The following is a 25,392-nucleotide window of genomic DNA, read 5'->3' as shown; positions in this document are numbered from 1 at the left end:
AAAGTGATCACGTGTTAACTGTGGTGTGTGAATCTCCCATTATAGTATTTGGTTATATTTCTCATTGCTTATTAGTTTTTTTTGCAGACACAGCGCCAGACGAAGCGGTTCGGAGTTCGAGAGATATTAGATGCGTCAGCTGTCAAAGTTAGTGAGAGCCGCGACGGTCGTTGATTATTGTGTTATCAATTGTTGCCGCAAAAACGACAGTACCCAATGTACTGTGACGCAATCTTAATTATTCAACAGGACGCAATACTTTGGCGAAGAGCGATATCATCGCTGTAAATAAATGCACTTGAGATTTTGTAATCCCCTGATTACGAAGCTTCTAGTCCAATGTCGTCACTGATAAAGTTCTGATAGGCAGCTGCCAATTTGAGTAGCGATGAATAGTAGACATAGTCCCGGAAAAATTACACTGGGGATGATAAAAGGTGGGTGAAAAAAGGGATATATGTTTATATACAATGATGGGTGCTTTGATGTTTACTTGCGTACAATGATTAAACTTCTCTTTGTCAATTAAGAAACATATCCTTACGCTTACAGAATCAATCGAATGATTCAACTGCTTCACGCTTATGAATAACAAAAAAAAAAAAAAAAAAAAATGGATGAATCAGATGCCGCGAAATATTTCTGTGAATACGTACACATTACATGTCATTAATGCACTCGATTATAATAATTTCATAGATTAAGCTTGCATAAATCTTCTAATTAATATTTTTATTATTTCTTAAGGACATATAGGTCACATTAAAACATTGGCAGAAAATTGTGAAAATTTCATCGGTTTTATTATTTATTTTGAATGTCTGCACAAAATCTCGATCTGATTAATTTAAAAATTGTTTAATTTTTGTATTTATACTTATTCGATTCTTATGGAAAATCGAGTACTTGCGGTACTTATTAATAAATTTGATGAAAAGAAACATTATTAACCAACTCGAACAAATTTTTCATAGACAATTTTTTCATAAAAAAATTCTAATAATTATTTCTATAAAATTTCGTTTGGATTCACTGATCAATTGTAAGTTATTCACCTAAAACTGCATCAAAACACGATTATTATATTACGTAACTCATTCTGGCATTGGTAATGTGTGGCAAATTATTTTGTTTCTTGTAGTTAAGATTTAAGGTAATATTCACATCAAAGTTTTCTTTTCCTTTATTATCGTGTGGGAAGAAAATCTTTTAATTACAAATATTTTCTGCATAATCTAAAATTCTATTATTCGTCATTTCAGTATAAAATAAAAAATACATTATTTTAAAATGGTACCAATTTTTAGCTAATATTAGCTAATATAACCGATGTATCTTGAACCTCTCAACTATCAATCTTTGCTGATTCAAGTTTTATTTTTTAAGGCAAGCCGATCGCCACATCTGTACCAGTGATTCATTATCGAGCCAATGACGATGAACTGGAAGAATTATATCCGAGCTCCTCGGATGAGGAGAAATGTCTCACGCCGGAGTCTGATAAAGCGAGGATCCCGTCGAGTCCCTCGAAAGACAGCGAAAATGGCCAAGGAATGGACAACGAATCGGAGAGTCGTTCCATCGACAGTAATATATTTGAGGGTGTTCCACCATCTTCGGATCCATGGAAGATGTTATCCGAAATCAAGGGAAAGATCACAAAGACATTCGAGGAGAAGCTCTTTGAGATGAAGAGCGATCGAAAGAAGGGAAGAGGTAACAAAGATCATTCAAATAGTGTTAGTGACTCGGAGGATCCGGGTGATGTCACTCCGACCGACGAGAATGTCAATGAAAAGCAAGAGAGAGAGCCAAATTTGTCCACTGGTCGCCATAGGAGCAATGCTGCGAGATTTGTAGGCTTCTCGCACGTGAAGACTGGCTTGAAAACCAAGGGCTCCCAGGATGACAGCGTTGAGAGCGGTGTGGAAGCTGCCGAGTTTCCCGAATCCGTTCCCGATCCGTTCTTTTTCGAATTACAGGATGATTCTCGCGCGGAGGACAAAGCGGACACTGTCGCGCATTGTCGTAATCTTTATAGACAATCGGATGGATATGTCTGCGTAAAGGAAGAAGTAAAGCTTAGTACGTTACTCACCCGCATGAAGGATTATCTATTTCAGCAACTGACAAAACAGTTAGCTGCACTTTTGACCCTTACGCTCGCTTTCTTTTTTCTCATTCCGCTGCCCGCGCACTTGGTTGGTTTTTTCATAGGGGTTTTCGCAACGGTAACGGTATATAAACTAATGCGGAGGATCAAAGATATTTTAACGGCACCGTTAGACAAACAATCTGTGCATACGGCGGTTCCCGTGGTGGAGATACCGGCAGCGGAGGAGCATGCGGTTCAAGAAAGATACGAGGGGTGGTTGAACGAACTGCCCTACACTTATGATCCCCAAAACTATCATGTAGCGCGCACAAAGTCGGTCCTGTTCACTCTAGAAGGTGGAGTGTTGCGCGTTATGGAGACTAGAATGAGAGTGCCAAAGAGAGCGGTGTGGGATGAGCCTAAGCGAAAATTTAAGTTCACCAAAAAACGCGTGTACAATCTTGTCGGTGCGAAAGTGGAGCTATTACCGGAGGGACTCATCCGGAGAAGGTAATATACAGGTTGCTTGAAAAATAATTGTTAGAACGTTACCATCATATTTTCTACGAACAATAACGCAAATGCTTCATTTCTGAATTAAAACTTTCCAACGTCACGTATTATAAGATTTATATAAATGATGAAATCCACAAGTAAAATATCCATTTTCAAATATATTTGACAATCCATGAGAGACTCATCCATTTGGACCCATCCAGTTGGGAAGCTTGTATATTTTCCTAATTACTTGGAACACATTTTCTTTAATATGTAAATTTAAAACATAAAAACTTGATAACTTTGACAATTACATTTTTATATAATACAACATGTTTAAAGATTTATCTGAATTGTATATACATGCCTGACAATCTGAGAAATTAAATCTTGGAAATAAAGAATTTTCAAATTTATACGTGAGATTACGTAAGATTATACATATATACTTTTGTGCTAAATATCGTTATAAATTATATATTTATATTTAATGCACGCAGGAGATGGAGCAAAAAATATCCAATTTGTATTACGATGGACCGAGGAGCATTAATAGACAGTACGATGTTGAGCGATTGGACGGATCTGGGAAAAGAGTCCTTTGACGACGAAAAAAAGATCAATCAGATGGAAGGGATCGACCAAGAGATCGAAGAAAGCACATTGGGTGAAGAAACAAAGAGCGAAGATGAAGATTTTAGATTAGAATTCTTTAAGAACAACGAAGAAGAAGAAGAATCGAAAACTTATGAAGATGAAGATGACGATGATCTCTCGCAGTCTAAATCTATCAGGAGTGTTTACGAGGACTGCCGCGACGAAGAAGAGATTACCAAATGCAGATTGTACGTGTTTGCGCGTGCCGATCGAGAGAAGGAAGACTGGTAATATTTCTTGTAAAATGTCTGTTAAAAAATCAATTAAAATAATACTAAAAACATACTTAAAAATTAAATATTGTTTGCCGTTTGGAAAAATTTTGATATTGCTTTGTTGCTTAGAAAAGAAGAAGAATAGTATTGTATAGTTTTACATAAGAGCGCTGAATTGAAAGAATTTTGATTTTTACATATTTCTAATGTTGTTTGAAAAACGAGAAATATAATTTCGGAAATATAATTCAAGTAATTTACATTTTTTAATTTTGCTTTTTTTTGTCAGGTTTCGAAAATTGACATCAGCGGCTTTTTTTTCGAGAAAACGACATTCAACTTCTTCTATAAACGATTCAGTATCCTCTGCGAATGCGATATCTACGCAGCCAGATGTGGCGGAAGTAAAGTTGCTCGAGGCGTCTCCCAAAATCTCTTACAATACCTATATGAGCAAGTACCTGAACGTAAGCGACATAGTAATCAAATTAATTCCTTAAAGCGTTAATGAGGCATAGATGCAATGTTTATAAAACAATCATGTTTTCATCTATAAGATTTTCACCACACACATCGTGTGATTATCTATAGATTTTTGGGATTGCTGAATTCGAATTTAATTTGACATAATTTTGCAATTTAAGAAAATATAATTTTTATAAAATACAAAATGAAATTTATTGTATTTAAAAAATTTAATTTACATATCACATTTAAATTAAGTGGCAAGGATTATTTCAGAATTTAAATATACTTTTCCTTAAATTTTTTATTTTTTATTCTTAAATTACTAAAATTTTCATCTTAAATTTTACTCAATTAAGTTGAAAACAAATTTCAAATACTTCCTAAAAGTTTCATATAAAATTTTATTGTTTAAATTTCCAATTGTTATATTCAAAATTATAAAATTCTAAAATTTTGACTGCGGATTTAAATTCAGCATACCAAATAAAGCCCGAATGTACAATATTGATTGGTTTTCCATAGAAAATTATTGTTGGTGACGCAGCTCTCTTATTTCTTAATATTAAAAAAAATAAGTCCACAATTCTTGTAATTCTTGATCGCACGATTATCCTTTTCAGATGAATCCTGAAGATTCTCCGAAGGAGAACGACATCCTCTGGGTAAACTGCCTCCTGGGACGACTAATGTTCGATATGCACAGCTGTCCAGAGACGATCAATCTCATTCAGGATAAAATACAGCGCAAGCTGTCCAACATAAAACTTCCGTATTTCATGGAGAGTCTGTTGGTGACGGAAGTAGCGATCGGCCAGGATGCTCCTATGGTTCACAAGATCACTAAACCGACGCTCGATCAACGAGGGCTCTGGTTTGATTTGAACATTACTTATAAAGGCTGTTTGACGATGACTGTGGAGACAAAGTTGAATCTAATGAAGCTGACGCGTGCGAGTAGCGTGTCTGGTGATATAATTGCAGAGAAATCTGTGCCTACTAGATCACCGATATTCGATAGTGACGTAGAAGACAGTCCAGAAACGTCTACAGAAGACGAAGATGTCGGAAATGTCGCGTCGTGCGTCACATCCAAAGATGCTACGTACGTATGTATGTGTGTCTGTGTGTGTCTGTGTTCTGTGTCTCTATGAATCTGTAATAAGAGAATATATCCAAACGTCTTTTTCTCCGATTTTGATCAAGCTTTGGATATATTCCAAGTCACACACAATATATGACGCATATGTGCGTCATTGAAACAAATATTTTTTCAATCACATTTACAAATAATATGACAAATAGTGATTGCAAAACTTTCGTATATTGCAGATCGACACAATCTTCTGGCAAGAAGTTTCTCAGCATGGTCGACAAGTTAGCAGCCAACAAATATTTTCGACACGTAAGCGAGTTATCTTTAATTATACTTAATCCCTCAAGTCTTTGTGAAGCACATATGCATTATTGAAAAAAGTATTTACTATGTAAAGGTTATTTGCAGAATACAGTATCTGCAAGTATTTCTAATTATTATATTGAGTTCACAATTCGGAGTTTCCAAAAGGTCGAAATATAAAAGGATATATACAATCTTTACGTATACATCCTTTTCACTTAAAAAAAATTAAGAATTAATAAATTAAGTAAACATTTGATTGATAATGGTGAAAGCATAATTTTTTATAAACAGCTTATGCAAATTTATTTTTCCTACAGGCCACAGAATTGTCCTATATACGAAGAGCAATGGAGGGTGTTTCCAACACGGAGATCCGTTTCACAGTCAACGTGTCTGGTATCGAGGGTTGGCTCTCGGTTAATATTCCACCACCGCCCGCCGATCGACTTTGGTACGGTTTTAAGCCGGTGCCAAAAATCACCCTTACTGTACAACCAGCCCTTGGTGAAAGGACCGTCAACATTGTCTACGTGACCAAATGGATCGAGAATAAACTACTCAGGGAATTCGAGAAACTAGTTGTTCTACCAAATATGGACGATGTGGTCCTGTCACTCTGCCCAAACTATCCTTTCGTCGCAACGTAAGTAAATCTTATGCTGGCCAAATCAGTTATCTGCTTTTACATTTATTGTTTTTTTTTTTTTTTTTTGTCCCCCCCCCCCCCCCCCCATCTTTTTGTACATTTTGCGAAAAATGTTTTTACCACCCTTGCAAGAGTTAACTGAGAAATAAATTTTGTTATTGTTGTTGTAATAATGTAGTGATTGTTAAAATTTGTAAATAAAAAATACGAGAAATAAAATGAGAGAATTCTCAAATTTCGCGGATAAGAACGCTGTAGCTTTAGCTCTTTTTACACAATTTTTTAATATTATTACTATTATTTGCTGTAAGGAATACTTTATCAAGCGGCATTTGTGAGAAGAGAAAAAAATAATTGTGATATATCTTTATATATGTTATCTTTACATTCATAAAGTGAATGAAAGAAGGAGAAAAAGTTTGTTGTGAGTGTACATTTTTATTAAAATATGTAAAAATAAATATGGATCAAAAGAGAGAAATGGAGAACATGGAGAACCGAGACAATTTAAATAATGTTAATTGTAAAACTCACTGCAGATTGTTTACTTGTACAATTGTAAATATCACGAAATCAATGCTGCGGCAATCGTGGAGGAAAATTTGTGCGTTACTGTCTAATATGATGGGTTCAATAATTTAATTAGTTCTTTTATATATAACAGGCAGTTGATGCGAAATGTTTTGCAAAAGTATTGTTAAAATACTGATATCACGTAATAACTAACTGATAATTTACAGACAAATTAAATAGCCTGCAATTTTGTTGAATTGGTTAAACTCTTGAGAAAAGAAAATATAAATATATATAAATAAGATAAAAATAATGACTATATATATATATATATATATATAGATGGTACAGGTTTTCTCACTTCAACTCCTCAAGTTAATGCGTATACATTATTGAAAAACTGATCATTAATGTCAATGATGCATGTAAGCATTATTTTAAACAAAATATTTTTCAACTATAGGATTTTCGCAAAACACGGTACCCATCGGTTTTTGAGATCATTCAAGTCATTCTTTTTTTTTTTTGTAATAAAGCGTTCTTATTTAACAATTAACAATTAAAGGGTTAATAATTAAATTTGTAACTTAACAAACCTGTTGATAATCGGTGTAGAAAGGGGAAATATGGCCTGTTGATATATATGTAGTAGTTTAATAATGACGACAAAAAAAACGACAATCGCGCAAATTGTAAGCGTGACAACAAAGTATTATATAATTTTGCCTATACGGCTGTTGAAATGAGAACGCAGAGCTGTATTACATCGGTCAATTGGATCATAAATAAATATGTAAATTTTATTTCAATTCAACTAATGAATGTATTACGGCAAAAAGATTTACTTTCCTTTGTCTCTGATTGATTAGAGTAAGTAGATTACTTTATTCATTCAACAACGTTAGAAGAAAGGAAACAAAACATTCGTGTATGTGTAATCAAACATACGTTTTGCATTTACTAGCCAGTTTGATCCATGATGCGTGTCATTTCGTTTGATACTATACAAATATGTGTATGAGCGTTCGTGTATTTGCGTGTCTCAGGGAGATTACATGTAGAATAAACTCTAGAGTCATAACGTGATTTTATTGTGATAGAAGTCACCATATTTTTCAGTATAAAAAATTTTGTTTATTAAACATAAGACAGTTTACATTGCGGAAGTCATACATACATAAGTTTAAATGTAAAGCTTTTAATGAACAAAGCTAATATATTTTGTAAAGATTTTATAAATGATATTTCGTTCCAACTTGGTCCACGTTGATCTCACGTTGTGATTCCAGAGTCAAATCACAGGTATATTGTAACACTGTTTTTGTAAAAATAAATTATTGTAAATTATCAGTCTACTGACTTCTTATCAGAAGATTCTTATCTTATTGTCCTACCGACAATTCTGATTCAAACTCACCACAATAAATGATTATTATATTATCTTTGTTATATGTATGTACAATGCACTTTGTACATTAAAAGTACGATTCTTTTGTTTTCAAGTTTTTCTTTATTTATCGCATATTATATTTCTTTTGCCGTACTGACAAGAACAATTATTCCGATCGATATCCGATTTACAAAATGCATTTATCAAATCTCTACAAATGTTATAACCAATTTACATAATATAAGTAGCATAATCTCAATTTCGTAGCAAACCTACATAACTTTATTATACGATGTGCATCCTAACTGTTGTGCATTTTTCTCTTGACAGTAAATGCTAAAAGCAATTTTTAAAGTACTGTTATTCGAGCTTTTCAATGAAATAAACATTTTCTTATTATTTCCATACAAAAATAACGTTTTTATATAAAAAGTTATAGATATAAACTACAATTCGATATAAAAGTTAGAATAAAAAATCTAGTTTTATTAGAATAAAAGTATAAAAAAGTTAGAATAAAATTGCAGTTTTTAATTTGTTACGCTGTGCACTCGGAATACAAATAAAATACTGATGATGCTTGCATATAGGTCTATCACATTTATTAGCAGCATAAAAATGCAATTTTTTTCGAAAAGTATGACTTTTTCATTAATATTTTCTATTCTTTAACCATATATAACATTTTAAACATTTTTCAAGATATCAAAACAGCATAAATAAGTTGCAAAAAGGAAAGACGCTGGATTTGTATAAGAAAATTATTTTCTTATGTAAAATTATTTTTCGTTTTTACAACTTCCTTACACTGCTTTTTTTTATCTTGAGAAGTTATACAAAATTTAAATAAGTTTAAATATTTAATGATTCCTTAAAGCAAACAACGCAATACGAGCAAGCCAAAAGGAGAGAAAAATGTCATTTGATATAAAATGTAAAAGTGTATAAATTTTTCTCAATTAAGATTTAACATTTCTTAAGTTTTTTCTTTCTTTTTTTTCTTTTTTCTTTTTTCTTTTAACTGCTTTGTTTATTTTGAGGAATTATTTAAGATGTAACTGAGGGGGGGGGCGGAGGAGGGTGAAAGGGAGGTCAAAAACTATAAGAGAAGACTATGTCTAAGGAGATTTTTGTTGAGGGGATAGTGCGCAATATCTAAAATATTCTGTATACAATAATCGCAACTCTGTAAAGCAAACATTTATGAAGCTGGCAACCCATCTTTGCAAAAATTAATTTTATATTAAAGTTCTTATTCGCTTATTCTTAATAAGGTATGCTAAAATTCAACGAAAAATGCAATGAAACGGATTGTCAACTTGGAAAACGTCTTAAAGCGAGTATTAAAACAAATATACTTTCTGTCTCCTCATGCGCACACTCTTCTTTTTAATGCAACAAATAATATCACAGTTTGGAGATCGACAGTCTGATAGTGCGCGCTGTATACACAAACAGTTTCTCCGTGTAGACAGTGTTTTTATATAAACGGCTAGGTCAACAATTTTTCGATATATTGCTCTATCAAATAATTTTACAAAAATTTCCAGCTATACAATATAATACTGTACTCGTAAGCCAGTGGCGGATCTACCAATTCGCTAATAATGCTTAATCCCTCAAGTGCATATATGCAATCATATTTCACTCTAATTTTTTATTTTTTACCTTTATAATACGAAATTTACATCTTAATTGTCAAATTAAAGATTTCTAAAACTTCTTGAAAAAATTTCACATAAAATCTATTCAAATTTTTAATCGTCACATTTTGTTCATTATTTCGAATTTCAAAATTTCTTCTGTGGTTTTTTTTCATAAAAAACTTGAAATATTATATATTCTTTATGTATAATTTTATGTATATACTCTTTATATATAAGAAAAAGTTATAAAAATACTATAAACAGTATTAAAAAAGTATTGTAGAAAGTTTTTAAATAATATTTGTAGATAAAGAGAAAACAATTTTTATAATATGCTTGACGTAAAGAAGTTAAATAGTGAAAATATGAATAGCGTGGAAATATTATATGCATCAATGAATAGACGCAACCAAAAGTTTACTATATTTCTTTGCGAAAACTTGTTTGATATTTATTATCAAAAATATATTGCAATTTTACATTTTAAACTACATTATCAGACATTTGAGTTAACTTACTCAAGTTTTTCCTTAAATTATGTGTAACTTTTAAAAAATATTGTCACAAGATAACTACCTTAAAGACAATTGTTGCACTCATCATTTTAAAGTGTTTTTCTATCATGAAAAAAATGTGAAACTGTTTCAAATCTATAATCGACCGTAAGAGGGCCCTTTGGAAACATTAGTTTCAAACCTTTCTCTCAAAATCAATTTGCCACTGCTCATACCTGTTGTTTTCCCACCAGTTTTTTACTTTCCAAAGAAAATCATTTTAAATCGCATCGGCTAGCTGTTGAGGACGCAGGGCGCGGCGTCCATTTCTTGTACGGCTTGCGCCCACACCTCCAGTCTCGGTGCGCACACCAGAATGAGATCACCGAGACGTCGTTTGGCCATTATAACAAATTCGCCAAGACCGTGTCGCGCGTCGCATGCCAGTGCCACTCTCACGCGTACGTTCTTCTTGAAAGACATGATTGTGTCGACGCTTTCGTTACTCTGCTAACACATAATGTATTTTGCAATTTAGTTCAATTACGTTATACTTGAGAGAGAATGGACCCATTTTTTATATTTTTTTTTAAATATTCCAAGTAAAATTACGAGAAAAATAACAAAAAAATATTATATATTACTAAATATGTAAATAATTATTTTGATTATTGGAAACATTTATCTTAAAAATAAGAAACATTTGAAAAGCAGTGGAATGCTTCTACTGTGTAGTAACATTACCAATTGTAGCGTCACTAGTTGCAACGTTACAATACAGTAAAACCTTTATTAAATATGGTAAATTTAGAAGTACACATCAATCATATGCAATTGTTGCTATTACGTTTTTTCCGTAATGTAAATTTATTTCCATATATCCTATCGTTAACCAATGAAAACACACTTCCAAACACATGTCATTTTTCGAATGTTTGATTTTTAATTATTACTTAATATACACGTATGCAATATTTATTTTTATAATGTATTCAACATTTATACTATCATATGATAAAAAATTTTTATTCTTTATAAATAAGTCCATTCAAAGATCGAGAACAAAGCCCATTTTGTCCCGTAAAGTTTTACCTCAGCCTCCTGGATTACTCGCAGAATCTTGGTGACTCTAAGCAGTAATTCAGCAGCATTTAATTCAGGCTGTTGCTGAACGGCCGTGACCGTGCCCCTGGCAACAAAGTCACTCTGGCAATAAGCCTTAGCGAGTTCCTCCATGGAACAGGGTCTGCAATCCTCTTCTTCGTCCGTGATATGCAACATATTCCCTTTCAACGAGTTTGACTCCAGATCGTACTGGAGTTTGACCTTGGCATTTTTAAAAGAATAATCGTCTTCTGCTTCCATATAAAGTGCGACGATATGTTTCCGCGATCGAAAGCATCTGTGTGAGGATTCGTGTTTGCCGTCAGACGGAGAGTAGAGTTGCCTCAACTTGCTACCAGTTTCCAGGAACACTCGTGCAAGCCCAGAAATCTTGACACAAACACGGAAACCTAGGCTAGAGTAGTCGGGAGAAGGGTTTGCCGTAGACGAGGCTGGAAATGAGAGGACCACTCTCAAAGCATCATGAGGATAATGCCATAATACTGTTCCTCGAGCACAGCGTAGATACACCGGCCGTACACCACCGCCTTCTCCTCCTCCACTACACAAGCATTAATGTATATATATAAATATAAATATATACAATTGTAAATTTATGATTTACTACATATATATGTATATATATATACTACTTGTCGCATTGGATAGAAACAATTTGCTTATTAACATGCATTAAGAAGAAACTTGTTCAACAATTACATCTTGTGTGCTTGTGCCTGCTAAAAGTTTTTTAAAAGATTACGCTCTGTTATTATTTACTTTAATGGAACTAACGATAATGGAAAGCACTAACCTTCCAGACCAGTCGCATTGGTCCACTGTGGTATGTTGATATGCGAACACGTTGACGAGAAGCAGAATAAAAATCTCGATTGCCACGCGTATCATTTTTAATATATATATTCGTCGCACACAAATCGATATAATGTATCACATGCTTGATGCCATCAGAAAATCGAATTGCTACGTGACGCTTCTTTTTGCCCACATTTGCATTAAGTACTCGCAGGACGATTCTTCGTCGCATTTATAGAATACTTCAAGTTAAAAATATATCATCATCATTTAAAAATCCTTGACAGTCTCTTAATTGGATAGAAACACTTTTGAAATCTTTACGAAATACACTGATCCACTGGCAGTGTTTTATCACCAACACTTTTTAGCATCAGATGCTTCTCACATCAGTCAGTCGAAAAAGTTTTGAGAATTTGTCTAATGAAATGTACAATATCCACAAAAAGTAGAAAATGATTCTGTGTACGTTCCTTGTAAGGCAGTCAATTCCGCAATACGTTTACAATAAACACGAATCTCGTGATTATTTCCCGTAAGAGTCTCTATCGGGAGCTTCATTGAGAACGCACTACATATTTTTTCCTAATATATATGTTGTGTTCACTTTTACGAAATCAATTTGCACGCAATCTTGCAGCGCATAATCGGTTGTAATCAATTGTAATCTAAATAGCGAAATATGCATAAACGCTGTTTAGCGGTGACGCTAGCGTTCGCTATCGTTGACCTATTCTCCACTATGTTCATACTTGCATGATCGGCAATCACTGAACGATAAAAAAACTAAAGAGAATTGACTAGAAATGTCTCGCGATGCGATTGGTCAGCTTTCAGCGCGAGTTTGGTTGATTAACACCCATCATTTTACTATAGGTCTGTTCTTTATAGCTGAACTGGCTGCACTAGTTCAGAGTTTATCTTTTTCTCTCCATATTGAAAGGAGAAAGATAAACTCTGAACTAGTGCAGCCAGTTCAGCTATAAAGAACAGACCTTATGTGAATGCAAAAAATTGGACACTTTTGCAAGTACCTCTCTGGCCGAATTCCCACCATTGAGTAAAAAGAAACTGGAGGGAGCATATACTAGCCAGGACTAGGTAAATCCGCAGACGGATGTACGTCATGGCAGCCATTTTGAGCGACCACTTTTTGAAAGTGAGAGGGAATGCTCGAGCATAGCGGCAAGCGGCATACCGTACGCCGTACGCATTAATATGCAGTGTATAGTCTTTTATGCAACAGTGTATGGAAATAAACGATCAAAATGGTATACTGTAGAGCTTGTGGCATAACAGCAGCAGCTTGAAATCATGGAATAACGTTTCATCGGTTAGTATTATCAACAATAATGAGATTTTTATTTTGGAGATTATAATCATATGTATAGTATTGTGAAATTGTAAATTCACAATAATTACTAAATAATTTTCACTCACAAACAGGTTTCCGAAAAATCCGGATCAAAGAAATGCATGGATAAATTTTTGTAAGGACGAAGGATTTAATATAAATTTAGATTTTAGATTTTAACATTGCTCTTATGGAAATACTGCACGAGTGCAATCCCAATGAAAAACGCCATTAAAATTTGGTATTATTGTTGCATATTTTAGTTATTTTCTTTTAATTGTACATTATTTCCTAATTAAACATAACAAGTCATTCAATATTGGCGCCCTTGAGCGGCCATCTTGAGCGACCACTTTAGGTACGTTCCACTTGGCGATTGCAACGCTTGTGGAAACACTTTATCTTTTAGCGTTTTCGATTATACAGGATTTGAACGACCCAGGGTTGATCAATCACTATTTTACTATAAATGCAAGTCTTTCATTGGTGGAGAGGTTGCAATGACGTCATTAACCAACCCTGGGTCGTTCAAATCCTGTATAATCGAAAACGCTATTTGTTTTTCATCGAAAGTTAAAGAAAGATAGATAATGTTCGCGAGCGTTGCGATCACCAAGTGGAACTCAGCCTTTATATAGTCACTTCCGTCCGCACTTTTAAGACCAAACGCTCCCTCCTGTTTCTTTTTACTCAATGGTGTATACTATAATGGCCGGAGCACAGACTTTTGCATAAAGCATAACGCATAAGCATAAGGAAATTGATTGGTCCATTTCCTTATGCATTTGCTTATGCTTATATATAGACCAATCAATTTCCTTATGCTTATGCGTTATGCTTTATGTAAAAGTCTGTGCTCCGGCCTTAAATGTCTATGGGCGTGCATCCCGGTATATAAGCCTTATGATATATATGAGAAAATTCAGAACGTGCCTTAAGGTATCCAAACGAACTTGCATATGCTTATGCACCTATTCAAGTTGTGTGGATATACCCTTACTCTTGTATATTCACTATTGGTACCACCTCATGCCATCGTTCAAGGCGCTGCAGTCGTACGACCTGCCACGTAATGTTGTGTGTGTTGTTCGTTCATTCACGAATTGTTGCAATTATACTGTCTTGTGGAACCGCGTGGAGATAAGCGACAACGGGAGCGATGTGCGAACCTGCATCCATCCGTACCTAATTTAAGACGACTTGCGTTATCATAAAGGTAGGCGAGATATTTAGGTACTCGAGTCCATCTTCCATATTTTAACCTCTCGTCGCGCTGACAATGCGCTTTAACTGCTCAAACGTCAAACCTGTCTAATCCTAATTAATCTATACTTTATCTATACATTATAGATTATTGGAATGTTAATTGTTATGAAATGAGCTTGGTGCAATTGACTTTTTTCTTTCAACTAGTCTAGTTTTTTTATTCACAGCTTTTTGCAGTTTCTTTATGCTTAGTAGAATTTGTGAGCTATTTTGTGCAACTAATTGGTGTAGATCTGCAGTTTATTAGTGTCATAAGATGTTACTACTGGAGGTAACTGTACTAGACTGTTTTTATGTTTGATTTACAAAACAAAAGTAAAATGGAAACTAAACAAAAGTAAAAGTGAAACTAAAATCAGATCATTTATAATTATTTCTCAACTTGACACATATATTTCTCAACTCACACATATAAGAAGAATTTAAGCTTGTATTTTTGAAAAACAATATAATTGTTTATATGTTTTATTTCAGTGACTATTAAAACAAAAGAAAAAATGTCACAATCTAGTGGTTATCAGTATCCACTATATGCAGAATCTAACAATCCCTTGAAGAATGACACATCACCTATAGTAAATGGTCAAAATTTTGCATCTCAACAAAATGGTATGCAGTCCCCTCAGTTCAATCTGACTGGTAAGTTTTTATTGCAAGTTTATACAAAAAAACAATCTTTTGTCTTATCCATAATTTATACAATATCTAGTATCTGAATAATATATCACAACTTTACTTGGTTAATGTATGAGAAATCATTTCCTCTACATTCAGATACTTGACTATAGACTTTCTCGTTCTTATTCTTGAGTCTTGAGCAAATATTTATATTCTCTACACTTTGCTCATGACATTAAGTCAGTATCTACTGTACTGTTTTTAACACCTAAGTAAGCAGGCTACTTTATATCGCTCACTTTCATTGTATCTCATTTTTTCTCAGCAAGTAGCCAAACGATTAGCTGAAGACAGTCTAAGCAAACAATTTTGTTGCTCAGTTAATATACTTCATTTGGTACTTGGTAAAATGATATATTATCTGGACACTACATTGTATTTTTTTATTGGCAACTCTGATTTTATTAATATACACCTACCTACGATAAGAAGCGTAACGATAGAAAATCAAGCTCTTGCTTTTTTGAAAAAAATTTATTCTTATATTTATTTGAATAAAACACACACACACACACACACACGCGCGCGCGCGCGTGTATTTAATTGCCACGTTGTATATACTGATGAGTCAATATTTCAAAAATAAATTAATTGTTTTTTTTTCCTTTAAATTATTTTTGGTAATAAAGTATTTTTATTTCTTAACAGTTATAAGGAATTAATTATTAATTTATATTAGTCTACATTGTTTGTATAAAAATATGTTTTTTTAAACATTATATAGAGAAAACAACTTATGTAAACAACTAAGTAAACTTATTGTACAAGATCTACAAAAATTTATATTTGTCAGAAAATGGATAATAGATTCATATGAAATTCTGCAGAAACTTGTTTAATCAAAGATAGTACTTTATTTTAAAATTTTTGTTGTTACAAAGCTTTAAATAATGGCAATATATTATTATTACTTTATATACATATTCAACATATTATTTGAAGATAGTGAGTTTTGTTTAGAGAGTCCACTGTTCAAATTGAAACATGTTTTCAGGTACACCATCGTCACAATCGTCGCGGGATCCCTCCAGGGAAACTTCCAGAGATCCTTCACCAACTCAATATCTCAATAACCAATATCGGCCTCAGTTGCTTCGATCGCCAATGCCGCCACTATGTCAGGGCTCAGATATATTACCTCCGTCGCTTAGAACATCACAGACGTGTAGTCCCATAAGTTCCTTTGGTATCTACAACCAATATGCTACTAGTACTCATCAAAACGTCACAGTTAGTACATCATCAGCTGCTTTTGTATCCCAACCTAGCCAACCTAATCAAGAAATTCAGCATAGACCCGTGATTCCTCCAAATCAGATGCCTCCATTAGCCCAAAATCTGACATCAGAATCCCTATCATTAATGTCTGCGGATGCTGTTAAACCGGAGCTTGCCAAAGTGAACCAAAGTTATCAGTGGGCGACCAATCCTCTGCCCGCAAATATTCCACAGAGTATTATAGGCGTTCCTGGAGTGTCCAGTGGTACCGATAAGCCTAGTCAAGTCTCTGCAGATCAAGCTGTGGGAGGTCAAATGTTTTCTGCTAGAATAAACAAGACCTCCGTACATGATCAAGGACATCCTGCTACTCTATTTTCATCCAACGTTAGTCTACCTCCTTCGAACGTCACACAGCAATCGAATCAGAATAGTAGTCACGTGCAGCAAGATCCAGTGATTTCCAACGTGCAAATTCCAGGGGCCCGAAATATTCAAGCGCAATCGGCAATCGGGCCTTCTGAAAATTTAAGCAGCTCTCAACTCAAGTATGGAAGTCAACAAAACATATTCAGTGCACCGTCAATACTGAATTCTAGTGCGCAAAACTTATTCGCTAATTCGCAAAGCCAGCACGTAGATCCACAGAGCTCGCACGATTATTGTTCTCAGCCTCTGAAGCCTCAGCAAAATTTACTTACCGGTTACATGGACCCTACGGGGCTGGGAAATATTCCCCAAAGTCAAAGTGTACATCAAAATTTAGCAATCCAGCGGAAATATCCACAACAAGACACTGCCAGTACCACGGTGCTACCTCCAAGAACCATTGGACTGCCTTTGGGAGTCAATCAATTGCACAGCGCGAGGTCGCCGCCATCAGGGATGCCGCCTCTTCCGGGACATCAGATGGTAATTAAGTGTAAAAGTGAATTCTCTTCAATTCATATCCCAATGTGATACATATTTTTTGAAGATTGCTCGATTCTGATTTAGCGTATAAAAGATGCATGGAAAACCATCTTTTCTTCTTTTCTAACGAGAAAAGTATCTACGATTTTGCTAAATGTCAGTTTACTATAAACATTTTGTATACGACTTTCAGTTTACCGGTGTAAAGAAAAAAAATAGGAATATTAGGAATGAAATTTACATCTCTGAGTTATTAATCACGCATTTAATTTGTCGTGAATTTGTATATAGAATATTAATATAATATTCATAATATTCCCAGTGGTTTACTAATTGCTACCACATTTTATTAATAGTTTTAATTACATTTTTAGCACGATGCTCGTTTACAATATTCCGGCCCGATGACAAACGTCCCGTTAGACTCGTTAAATAGAAGATATCCCAATACGTATCCTGATCAATTGAATCAATTGAATAATCAGATGAGTAATCTGAACGTCACGCAAACTGGATATAATAAATTATGGGTATTTATTTTTATTGAAATATTCTAATCTGCAGTGTGTGTGTGTGGGGGGGGGGGTGAGTGAGTGTGTGTGTGTGTGTGTGTGGGTGTGGGTGGTACATACACAATCTCGTACAAATGTAATACTTTAATATAATAATTAATTAACAATATTCTTCAGGGAACGGAATCGGTAGATCTTCTACAGTGTAGAAATATACTGCCGTCTGAAAAGGTCGGACCAACAAAGATCAAGTTACAGCAGGAATTTCTGGATAGTGTAAATTGTAATCCTGAGTAAGTTTTCCTTATCTTATCTTATCTTTTTATCTAAGATGCAGGGATTGCATCCTTACTATAATCAAAAAAATTTAGGTACAAATGCAAAGAGTTAAAAAAATTGTTCTAAACACTCTCAAGTCTTTAACTACAATCATTAATGCCCGGTTCCACCAACGTAGATTAATTTTAATCTCGGTTCAACTTATTCTTCATCTTTTTCTAATTCTTAAAACTAGATTGGTGGAAATGGGCATAAGAGATTAAGAGATCAAAGCGCTTCAAAAGCAATGTGGTCAAAACTTTAGAATTCCGAATTGTAAATAAATGTGACAATTATAAATTCAAACAATTGAATTTTTTCTTCATCTTTTTCTAATTCTTAAAACTAGATTGGTGGAAATGGGCATAAGAGATTAAGAGATCAAAGCGCTTCAAAAGCAATGTGGTCAAAACTTTAGAATTCCGAATTGTAAATAAATGTGACAATTATAAATTCAAACAATTGAATTTTTTATAAGAATCAAAGAATTCGAGATACAATGATGACGTAATATACAATATACAAATGTTGTTCTCACGAAATATGTAAAATGCTTATAGGATATTCAGGTGTACGTTGACAAAAGTACCAGAATCGAATTCGCTTCTACAAAAGTCGAGATTACCGTTCGGTGTACTGATACATCCCTTTAAGGACTTAAACGTAAGTGATTTAAAATACATTTATTAGAAGCTTGCTACTACTTATTGAAAAACTTGATATATTTTTAAGTCTAGTAATTGGCAGTAATTTTGAGGATAGCTTTCTTCAGTCTAATGTCTCAGTTAAGATATAAAATATAGTGCATTTATCTAAAATTTCAGAGAATTACCTTAAATCGGTGATTCTTAAAAGTCTTATACATTTATAATTTTAATACTTATTTATACTTTATTCCGAGAATTTGTGAAAAATAACCTACATTATTTGATTATTTGAAATATCTTTTGAAAATATATTTCAATAATGGAATTTTTCTTATTCGTCGTAGCAGCACTTGGCGGTAATTCAATGCAACACGATCGTGCGTTGTCGAGCTTGCAGAACGTATATCAACCCGTTTGTATACTTTGTTGACTCGAGGAGATGGAAGTGCAATCTTTGTTTCAGGCTGAACGAACGTAATAAACTTACTGGAATTGTTTATGTGTTATTGCTTATTATATAAAGATTAAAACATTTGTATTGTGTCGTTGTAGTTCCTGAGGAATTTCAATTTGATCCAGTGACGAAATCATATGGCGATCCATCGCGACGACCAGAGGTTAGAACTGGCACGATAGAATTTATTGCGCCAAGCGAATACATGGTTAGTAATTAATTTTTTTTTATCAATCCTCAATACACATTACTAGTTAAAACAAGCAATCCTGAAGGTTTTGTTTCCTTTCTCGCTGGATTTAATTTTGACGATTTAACTAATATATTTATTTATAAATATATTAGTTAAATCCTCAAAAATTATTATTTATATAATAATTTATAAATATATTATTTAATTACAATATTATTTTTTTTATTCTTGATTTACAAAACTTATATTTTAATTTTCAAAATTTAAAGATTTCTAAAACTGTTGAAAGTTATATATAAAATTTATTGGTCAAATTTGTAATTGCCACCTTGTGTTTACGACTCAGTGATGCCAGAAGCGAGTCTGCGGTCCTGCTTTTGGGTTTGCTTTTGACATCACTGGTTCACAATTTGGAATTTTATAATTTTGATTGCAGATTTTTGCATCCCAAAAGATCCCAAACATACTATTTTTACGTAAATTTAATTGTCTTTTTATAAAAATCATTCTTAACAATAAAGCATTTTTATTTCTTAACAGATTAGGATCAAAATTGTAATGTTATTGTAAATTTCAGGTTCGTCCACCTCAACCTGCCGTCTATCTTTTCGTCATGGATGTTTCTCGTCTCGCAGTGGAGAGTGGCTATCTACAAATCGTTTGCAATACCATTATCGATGAACTGTCGCGTCTTCCCGGTGACAGTCGCACTCAAATTGGTTTTCTCGCTGTCGACTCCGCCTTGCACTTTTTTAGCATGCCTGATAATGTCTCGCAACCACATGAGATGATTATGTTGGACATCGACGATGTATTTCTGCCATGTCCGGAGAATTTGATTGTAAATCTAAAGGAGCGCGAGGGTCTCGTGCGCGATTTGCTCGCTCAGCTACCCGTCAAGTTCTGCGGCACTAATGACACTAGCAGCGCACTTGGCGCCGGTCTCCAAGCCGCCTTCAAGCTTCTCTCCGCCACCGGAGGACGCGTTACCGTTTTTCAGACGTGTTTGCCTAATCTTGGACCGGGAGTCTTGCAGCCGAGAGAGGACCCCAACACCCGAGCGAACAAGGATGTGCCGCATCTCAATCCTGCGACGGATTTTTACAAGAGATTCGCTCTGGACTGTAGTGGACAGCAGATCGCGATTGATCTGTTCTTGTTGAACAGTCAGTACTGTGATCTGGCGACTTTATGTAAGTAAACTATCTCACAGAGTCAGTTGAACATCGTCCAATTAAAATAATAATTTTGCTGTGTAAAATTATGAGTTTGTGAATAATAAACGTTATATCATATACATAGATATAAAAACCACTTATAAAAATAATTAACACAATATGAATTATTATAAATTTTAAACATGAATATGAATAATATAAACAATGTTGAGTAGATTTATAAATATAAAACATCTCTGTGATATGAATGGATATTTATAAAATTATCTTGATTTGCTTTTTATTATACTTTTTAGCATGTATGTCAAAGTTTACTGGTGGCTGCATTTACCATCTGCCACTGTTTCGAGCATCGAAATCGCAAAACGCTGAGACATTGGAAAGACTGCTCCGCCGTTACTTGACTAGGAAAATTGGATTCGAAGCGGTAATGCGGCTTCGTTGTACTCGTGGTCTCAGCATCCATGCCTTCCACGGCAGTTTCTTTGTTCGCTCGACCGATCTTCTCTGCTTACCGAACATCAATCCGGACGCTGGCTTCGGTATGCAAATATCCATCGACGAGAATCTGTGTAATGTGCAGAATGTGTGCTTTCAAGCATCTCTTCTCTATACTTCGAGCAAAGGTAATTGTCCGTAGAAGCATCCTTTTAGTGTTTCTTTATAATATTTCAAATTTTTCATCGTTTTTTAATTACAACTTTGATTATTAAATCATTGTTATTTTATTATTATTATTAATAGTATTGGTATTATCATGAAGAAACGTTGAAAAGGATGATATTTTAATTATCACGTAATATACAAATATATAGAAATCAATGATAGAGAAAACAGTGATGATGAAGAATTTATAAATATTTGCTTTGTAATGTATCTAATATTTATACTATCTCAACTTAAAAAAAAGAATTCTTTTATGAATTTATTTATACGTAAAGGTGAGCGAAGGATCAGAGTACACACCCTGTGCCTGCCAGTTGTGGCGAGTCTATCGGATGTTCTGCATTCCGCGGATCAGCAATGCATAGTGGGCTTGTTATCAAAAATGGGTAAGTCAAACATTTTATAACCCCACCATATTATGAGTCGTTGCACAACGAAATGCAAAACTGAGTACAATCTCTAAATTATTATAGATATAAGAAATGAAAACTATTACAAAGAATGATTTCTGTGGAGGAAAAAAAATCAAGTAAAAATTTTATATTCTGATTTCTTGAAAGAGAAGACGCTGAATTCAGATCTGTTGTTAATTTCTGGTGGTCAATTTTCAATTGACGCATATATGTCGCATATGTACAGTAACATTTGAATCGATTATATATAAATTTAGTTATTTTTCTACATAATTACTATTTTTATCAAAGCTTTTGTTAATGCCTAAACTTCATTTTTAAAAAATTTTATTAAACGCTTATAAAATTATTAATAAAATATTGATGGTCAATGTTTACAATGGTTACAACATGTTTGTAACTAGATGAAATTAACATAGACATTTATATTTAAATATCTTTGTAGCTGTCGACCGCTCGCTTCAAGCGTCTTTATCGGATGCTAGAGACGCTCTGATAAACGTTGCCATAGATGTCTTATCCGCGTATAGATTGGCACAATCTTCCGGTATCGGAGGACTCATTGCTCCAGGGAGTTTAAAATTGTTGCCATTATATATCATCGCATTGTTGAAGAGCGTAAGTTGTCAAATCCAAATATTTTTAAACTTAAGTTGATAATTATTTGTAAATATCTTTAATTGAGAACAAATTACAGATTTATAATTGTTAAATGTAAAGAAATGTAGATTTATATGTTAATGACCTATCTTCAATATATTCATTATCAATCTCAATATTTTTGTTGTAAATTTGCAGGTAGCGTTTAGATCTGGTACAAGCACGCGCTTGGACGATCGCGTGTTCGCTATGTTTCAACTTAAGACATTACCATTGGCGCAGATGATACAGATGATTTATCCTGATTTGTATCCTATACATGCGCTTGACGATCGCAACTCGAAAGACATCGACGGTAAGGTCTGTCCGCAGCCGCCGCGGCTTCATTTATCTGCGGAGAAACTCGATACACGTGGCGCTTTCTTAATGGATGCTGGCGACAAAATTTTCATTTATGTCGGCAAAAGCATCAATCCAATTTTCTGTTCTAATGTACTCGGAGTTTCGGCGTTTGTATCTATTCCGGAGGAAATGGTGAGCATTGCACGATTTTTATCGGCTCTCTGTCAAAAATTAAAATTTTTGAATTATATAATTTATTCTAAATTGTAAAAATCTATTAATAACATTGCTCTACATGGGTCTGTTATTTGGCAGCAAGGAATAGTTTTCCGTAGTTTTTTATACGTTTAATTCAAAACTGATTTTAACAAGTAAATATTACATTAGAATTTGGAGAAAATAAAAGAAAAATATGCTTACTTTTTTTACATCTATTTTTTTGTCGAAGAAAAAGATTTTTTTTTCTAGAATAGCATCATAAATATGGTAAAAATCATTATTTTTGGAATTTTTTGCTCTTTTATTATCTCTATCCTGATGTATTCGCAATATGCACTTTTTAAGGCTGAATTCGAATTGAATGCATAAAAGAAACTATAGAAAACTATTTTTCTTTTCTAAATAACAAAAGAAATGCTTAATTTTGCTGGTCGGTATAATTAATCCACTATTTAAATTGTTGATTACAAATTACCATTTGTTTTGTAGCACGAATTACCGGAATTGGACACGATGGAAAACGAACGATTGCGAAATTTTGTATTCAGTTTGCAAGAAGAAAAGCCGTACTATGTACCTATACAAATTATCAGGTAAGCAAATTGCTGCTGTATATATATTGGGTTGTATGGAAAATGGTTCGGCAATTTTCAATAAATGGCAGAAGAGCATGTAGGTGCACGTCAAAGTTATTAAAAATTTAGTTGCAGGGCACATTGTAAACTCTCAATTAAAATCATACGTTACTTCTACAGTCTAGAACGATTCATACCATTATTTTCATCTATGATATATTTTTCTCTACTTGTTACATTTTTATTTATATATTTGTTGTTAATGTTATTTAGCTCCAGTGCAATATATTTTGTAATGTAAGACGTATTTTTAGGGATGACAGCCACTTTAGGACATTATTCGTCGAGCGATTGATAGAAGACCGATTCGAATCTGCTCTCAGTTATTACGAATTCTTGCAGCATCTGAAGACACAAGTGAAGGAGTGACCGATTTAAAGAGTGCTTGTGTGAAACCAACCGATTCCTGCTGGAAGTGTTAATTAGATACATAGATCCATAAGTCACGGGATTTATGGAAAATCATTATTACGCGACTAAAAAAAGTTGCGCGATCTATTTTACGTGATCATGAATTCATCACCATTCATCAAGTATCGGTCGTGGGTTATTCGAGATATATTGGGACATATCGCGCGATTCAAGGTCTTATGCCATTTTATGCAGCAGTGATAGCTCCGTTGAAAGCACTGATGCATTTAAATAATATAGATTGTAATTATTGTTATTATTATTATTATTATTATTATTATTATTATTATTATTATTATTATTATTATTATTATTATTATTCACCATTGATAACTCCAATACACAATCCATTGTGTTCTCGCGCGTCTCTTGGGTTAAACTTGGGTTGAACAATTTCTCTATGTTTGGATTCGTCAAGCAAATCCGATTTTTTACAATTTTACAATTACAAATACAAGTTACAACTTTTTTCAATAGCAATAATCGAGCTACATCAACACGAGATAGATGATTTTGATGCTTTTGTAGAATATTTTTAAACTCTGTTATTTCTTTTCTGCATTCATTCGCTCTCTTGCTGTATTATTCAGATGTCGTTATTGTCGCGAATTGATATATACGCAAGTGTTCTTATCTTAAATACCACTTTTGGAAACGTAAAAAGTATTATTTATACATAATTATATGCAATAGAAACGGAATTAAATGACTGCAATTTTGCATTTTCATTATAAGTAATAAATGGAATTATTTGCAGGACGAGTGCCGCCAAACGAAAATATTTCATGGTGATGAAGCAACGCACTCTCGCAATTTTATTATCCGCGAGCAATAAAGTGAACAAAGGGATAGTAACAACTCGTAAAAAGTTATCTTATATAATTAATCGCACATGTCACTAAATAGTGGCATGCTGTTAATCCGTATTGTAAAATTAAGCTTTGCAGCGAATAAAACGACGACAAATTCGAATAATTGACGTTGCAATTGAAAGATTGTTGCAATTGAATTAATTAAGTAATTCATTAACTGAACTGTGTAAAGAATAAGAAAAGAACGGAGAATGATTTTGCGTGAATGTAAAATATCGATAGATTGCCGAGGCGGATTAACTCGCCAGAAGGGACTTTATAACAAATAAATTGAGGCGAATAATAGGACTGGCGAAATGATATAATGAATAAACAAATCAATATTGTAAAATAATCTTGTTTGCTTTGTTGATACTGCCAAACGATTTTTCCAAGCGTTGTTTTTTTTTCTCACCACTTTTTGCCAGAGGCAAAAATAGCGTGACAATTGGCTGTATTATTTATTTATCGATTGTCATTGAATATTGGTTATTGTGCAATATATGTATACACACACGTATTACATAGGAAATGATTGTAAATCTTTTAACGATCCTTATCTAGCTTGTGTATCGCTCAGCTTC

General features: G+C 33.6%; 3 protein-coding genes across 8 annotated transcripts; 2 read left to right on the top strand and 1 right to left on the bottom strand.

Annotated features, from left to right (window-relative positions):
• The first annotated feature begins 55 nt into the window (after positions 1-55).
• On the top strand, positions 56-7,841 carry LOC105667469 (testis-expressed protein 2). Its single transcript, XM_012359278.2, has 7 exons — positions 56-437; positions 1,387-2,605; positions 3,094-3,477; positions 3,755-3,932; positions 4,554-5,035; positions 5,263-5,335; positions 5,650-7,841. Exons 1-7 carry the CDS (start codon positions 389-391, stop codon positions 5,977-5,979), a joined length of 2,715 nt encoding a protein of 904 aa, XP_012214701.1. The 5' UTR covers positions 56-388; the 3' UTR covers positions 5,980-7,841.
• Positions 7,603-12,710, bottom strand: LOC105667452 (meteorin-like protein). 2 transcript variants are annotated; one of them, XM_012359254.2, is made up of 3 exons: positions 11,940-12,710; positions 11,114-11,687; positions 7,603-10,531 (listed from the first exon to the last, which is right to left on the bottom strand). In XM_012359254.2, exons 1-3 carry the CDS (start codon positions 12,032-12,034, stop codon positions 10,316-10,318), a joined length of 885 nt encoding a protein of 294 aa, XP_012214677.1. In that variant the 5' UTR covers positions 12,035-12,710; the 3' UTR covers positions 7,603-10,315. The 2 variants fall into 2 exon arrangements, with proteins under 2 accessions (XP_012214677.1, XP_012214679.1); XM_012359256.2 differs by having other exon boundaries at positions 7,603-10,528; positions 11,940-12,709.
• Positions 12,711-14,331: 1,621 nt separating this feature from the next.
• On the top strand, positions 14,332-25,163 carry Sec24AB (Protein transport protein Sec24AB). 5 transcript variants are annotated; one of them, XR_010890701.1, is made up of 16 exons: positions 14,333-14,511; positions 15,036-15,200; positions 16,234-17,369; positions 17,744-17,899; positions 18,059-18,174; positions 18,760-18,862; positions 19,191-19,320; positions 19,399-19,508; positions 20,071-20,686; positions 20,968-21,297; positions 21,613-21,723; positions 22,196-22,368; positions 22,549-22,884; positions 23,401-23,504; positions 23,801-24,200; positions 24,715-24,932. XR_010890701.1 is itself a non-coding variant. In XM_067357069.1 (15 exons), the coding sequence occupies exons 2-15, from the start codon at positions 15,059-15,061 to the stop codon at positions 24,857-24,859; spliced, it is 3,705 nt and encodes a 1,234-aa protein (XP_067213170.1). In that variant the 5' UTR covers positions 14,332-14,511; positions 15,036-15,058; the 3' UTR covers positions 24,860-25,163. The 5 variants fall into 5 exon arrangements, 4 of the variants coding, with proteins under 4 accessions (XP_067213170.1, XP_067213169.1, XP_012214685.1 ...); XM_067357069.1 differs by lacking the exon at positions 23,801-24,200 and having other exon boundaries at positions 14,332-14,511; positions 19,194-19,320; positions 24,715-25,163; XM_067357068.1 differs by lacking the exon at positions 23,801-24,200 and having other exon boundaries at positions 14,332-14,511; positions 24,715-25,163.
• Positions 25,164-25,392: the final 229 nt, after the last annotated feature.

The sequence above is a fragment of the Linepithema humile genome, chromosome 6 (assembly GCF_040581485.1).
Source record: "Linepithema humile isolate Giens D197 chromosome 6, Lhum_UNIL_v1.0, whole genome shotgun sequence".
Lineage (NCBI taxonomy): Eukaryota > Metazoa > Arthropoda > Insecta > Hymenoptera > Formicidae > Linepithema > Linepithema humile.
The sequence above is the reverse complement of the archived record's forward strand: the minus strand, read 5'-3'. Positions and strand labels throughout refer to the sequence as shown.

What these genes read in the sequence shown, in the direction of transcription:
- Sec24AB (XM_067357068.1), top strand. Translation starts at nt 15,059, where the DNA reads ATGTCACAATCTAGTGGTTATCAGTATCCACTATATGCAGAATCTAAC. An exon ending in CCCTCAGTTCAATCTGACTG is followed by an intron (nt 15,201 to 16,233) that starts GTAAGTTTTTAT and finishes ACATGTTTTCAG; the next exon opens with GTACACCATCGTCACAATCG. An exon ending in CTGTGATCTGGCGACTTTAT is followed by an intron (nt 20,687 to 20,967) that starts GTAAGTAAACTA and finishes TATACTTTTTAG; the next exon opens with CATGTATGTCAAAGTTTACT.
- LOC105667469 (XM_012359278.2), top strand. Translation starts at nt 389, where the DNA reads ATGAATAGTAGACATAGTCCCGGAAAAATTACACTGGGGATGATAAAA. An exon ending in TACACTGGGGATGATAAAAG is followed by an intron (nt 438 to 1,386) that starts GTGGGTGAAAAA and finishes TTATTTTTTAAG; the next exon opens with GCAAGCCGATCGCCACATCT. An exon ending in GAGGGACTCATCCGGAGAAG is followed by an intron (nt 2,606 to 3,093) that starts GTAATATACAGG and finishes TAATGCACGCAG; the next exon opens with GAGATGGAGCAAAAAATATC.
- LOC105667452 (XM_012359254.2), bottom strand. Translation starts at nt 12,034, where the DNA reads ATGATACGCGTGGCAATCGAGATTTTTATTCTGCTTCTCGTCAACGTG. An exon ending in CAATGCGACTGGTCTGGAAG is followed by an intron (nt 11,688 to 11,939) that starts GTTAGTGCTTTC and finishes ATGCTTGTGTAG; the next exon opens with TGGAGGAGGAGAAGGCGGTG. An exon ending in GAGTAATCCAGGAGGCTGAG is followed by an intron (nt 10,532 to 11,113) that starts GTAAAACTTTAC and finishes ATTATGTGTTAG; the next exon opens with CAGAGTAACGAAAGCGTCGA.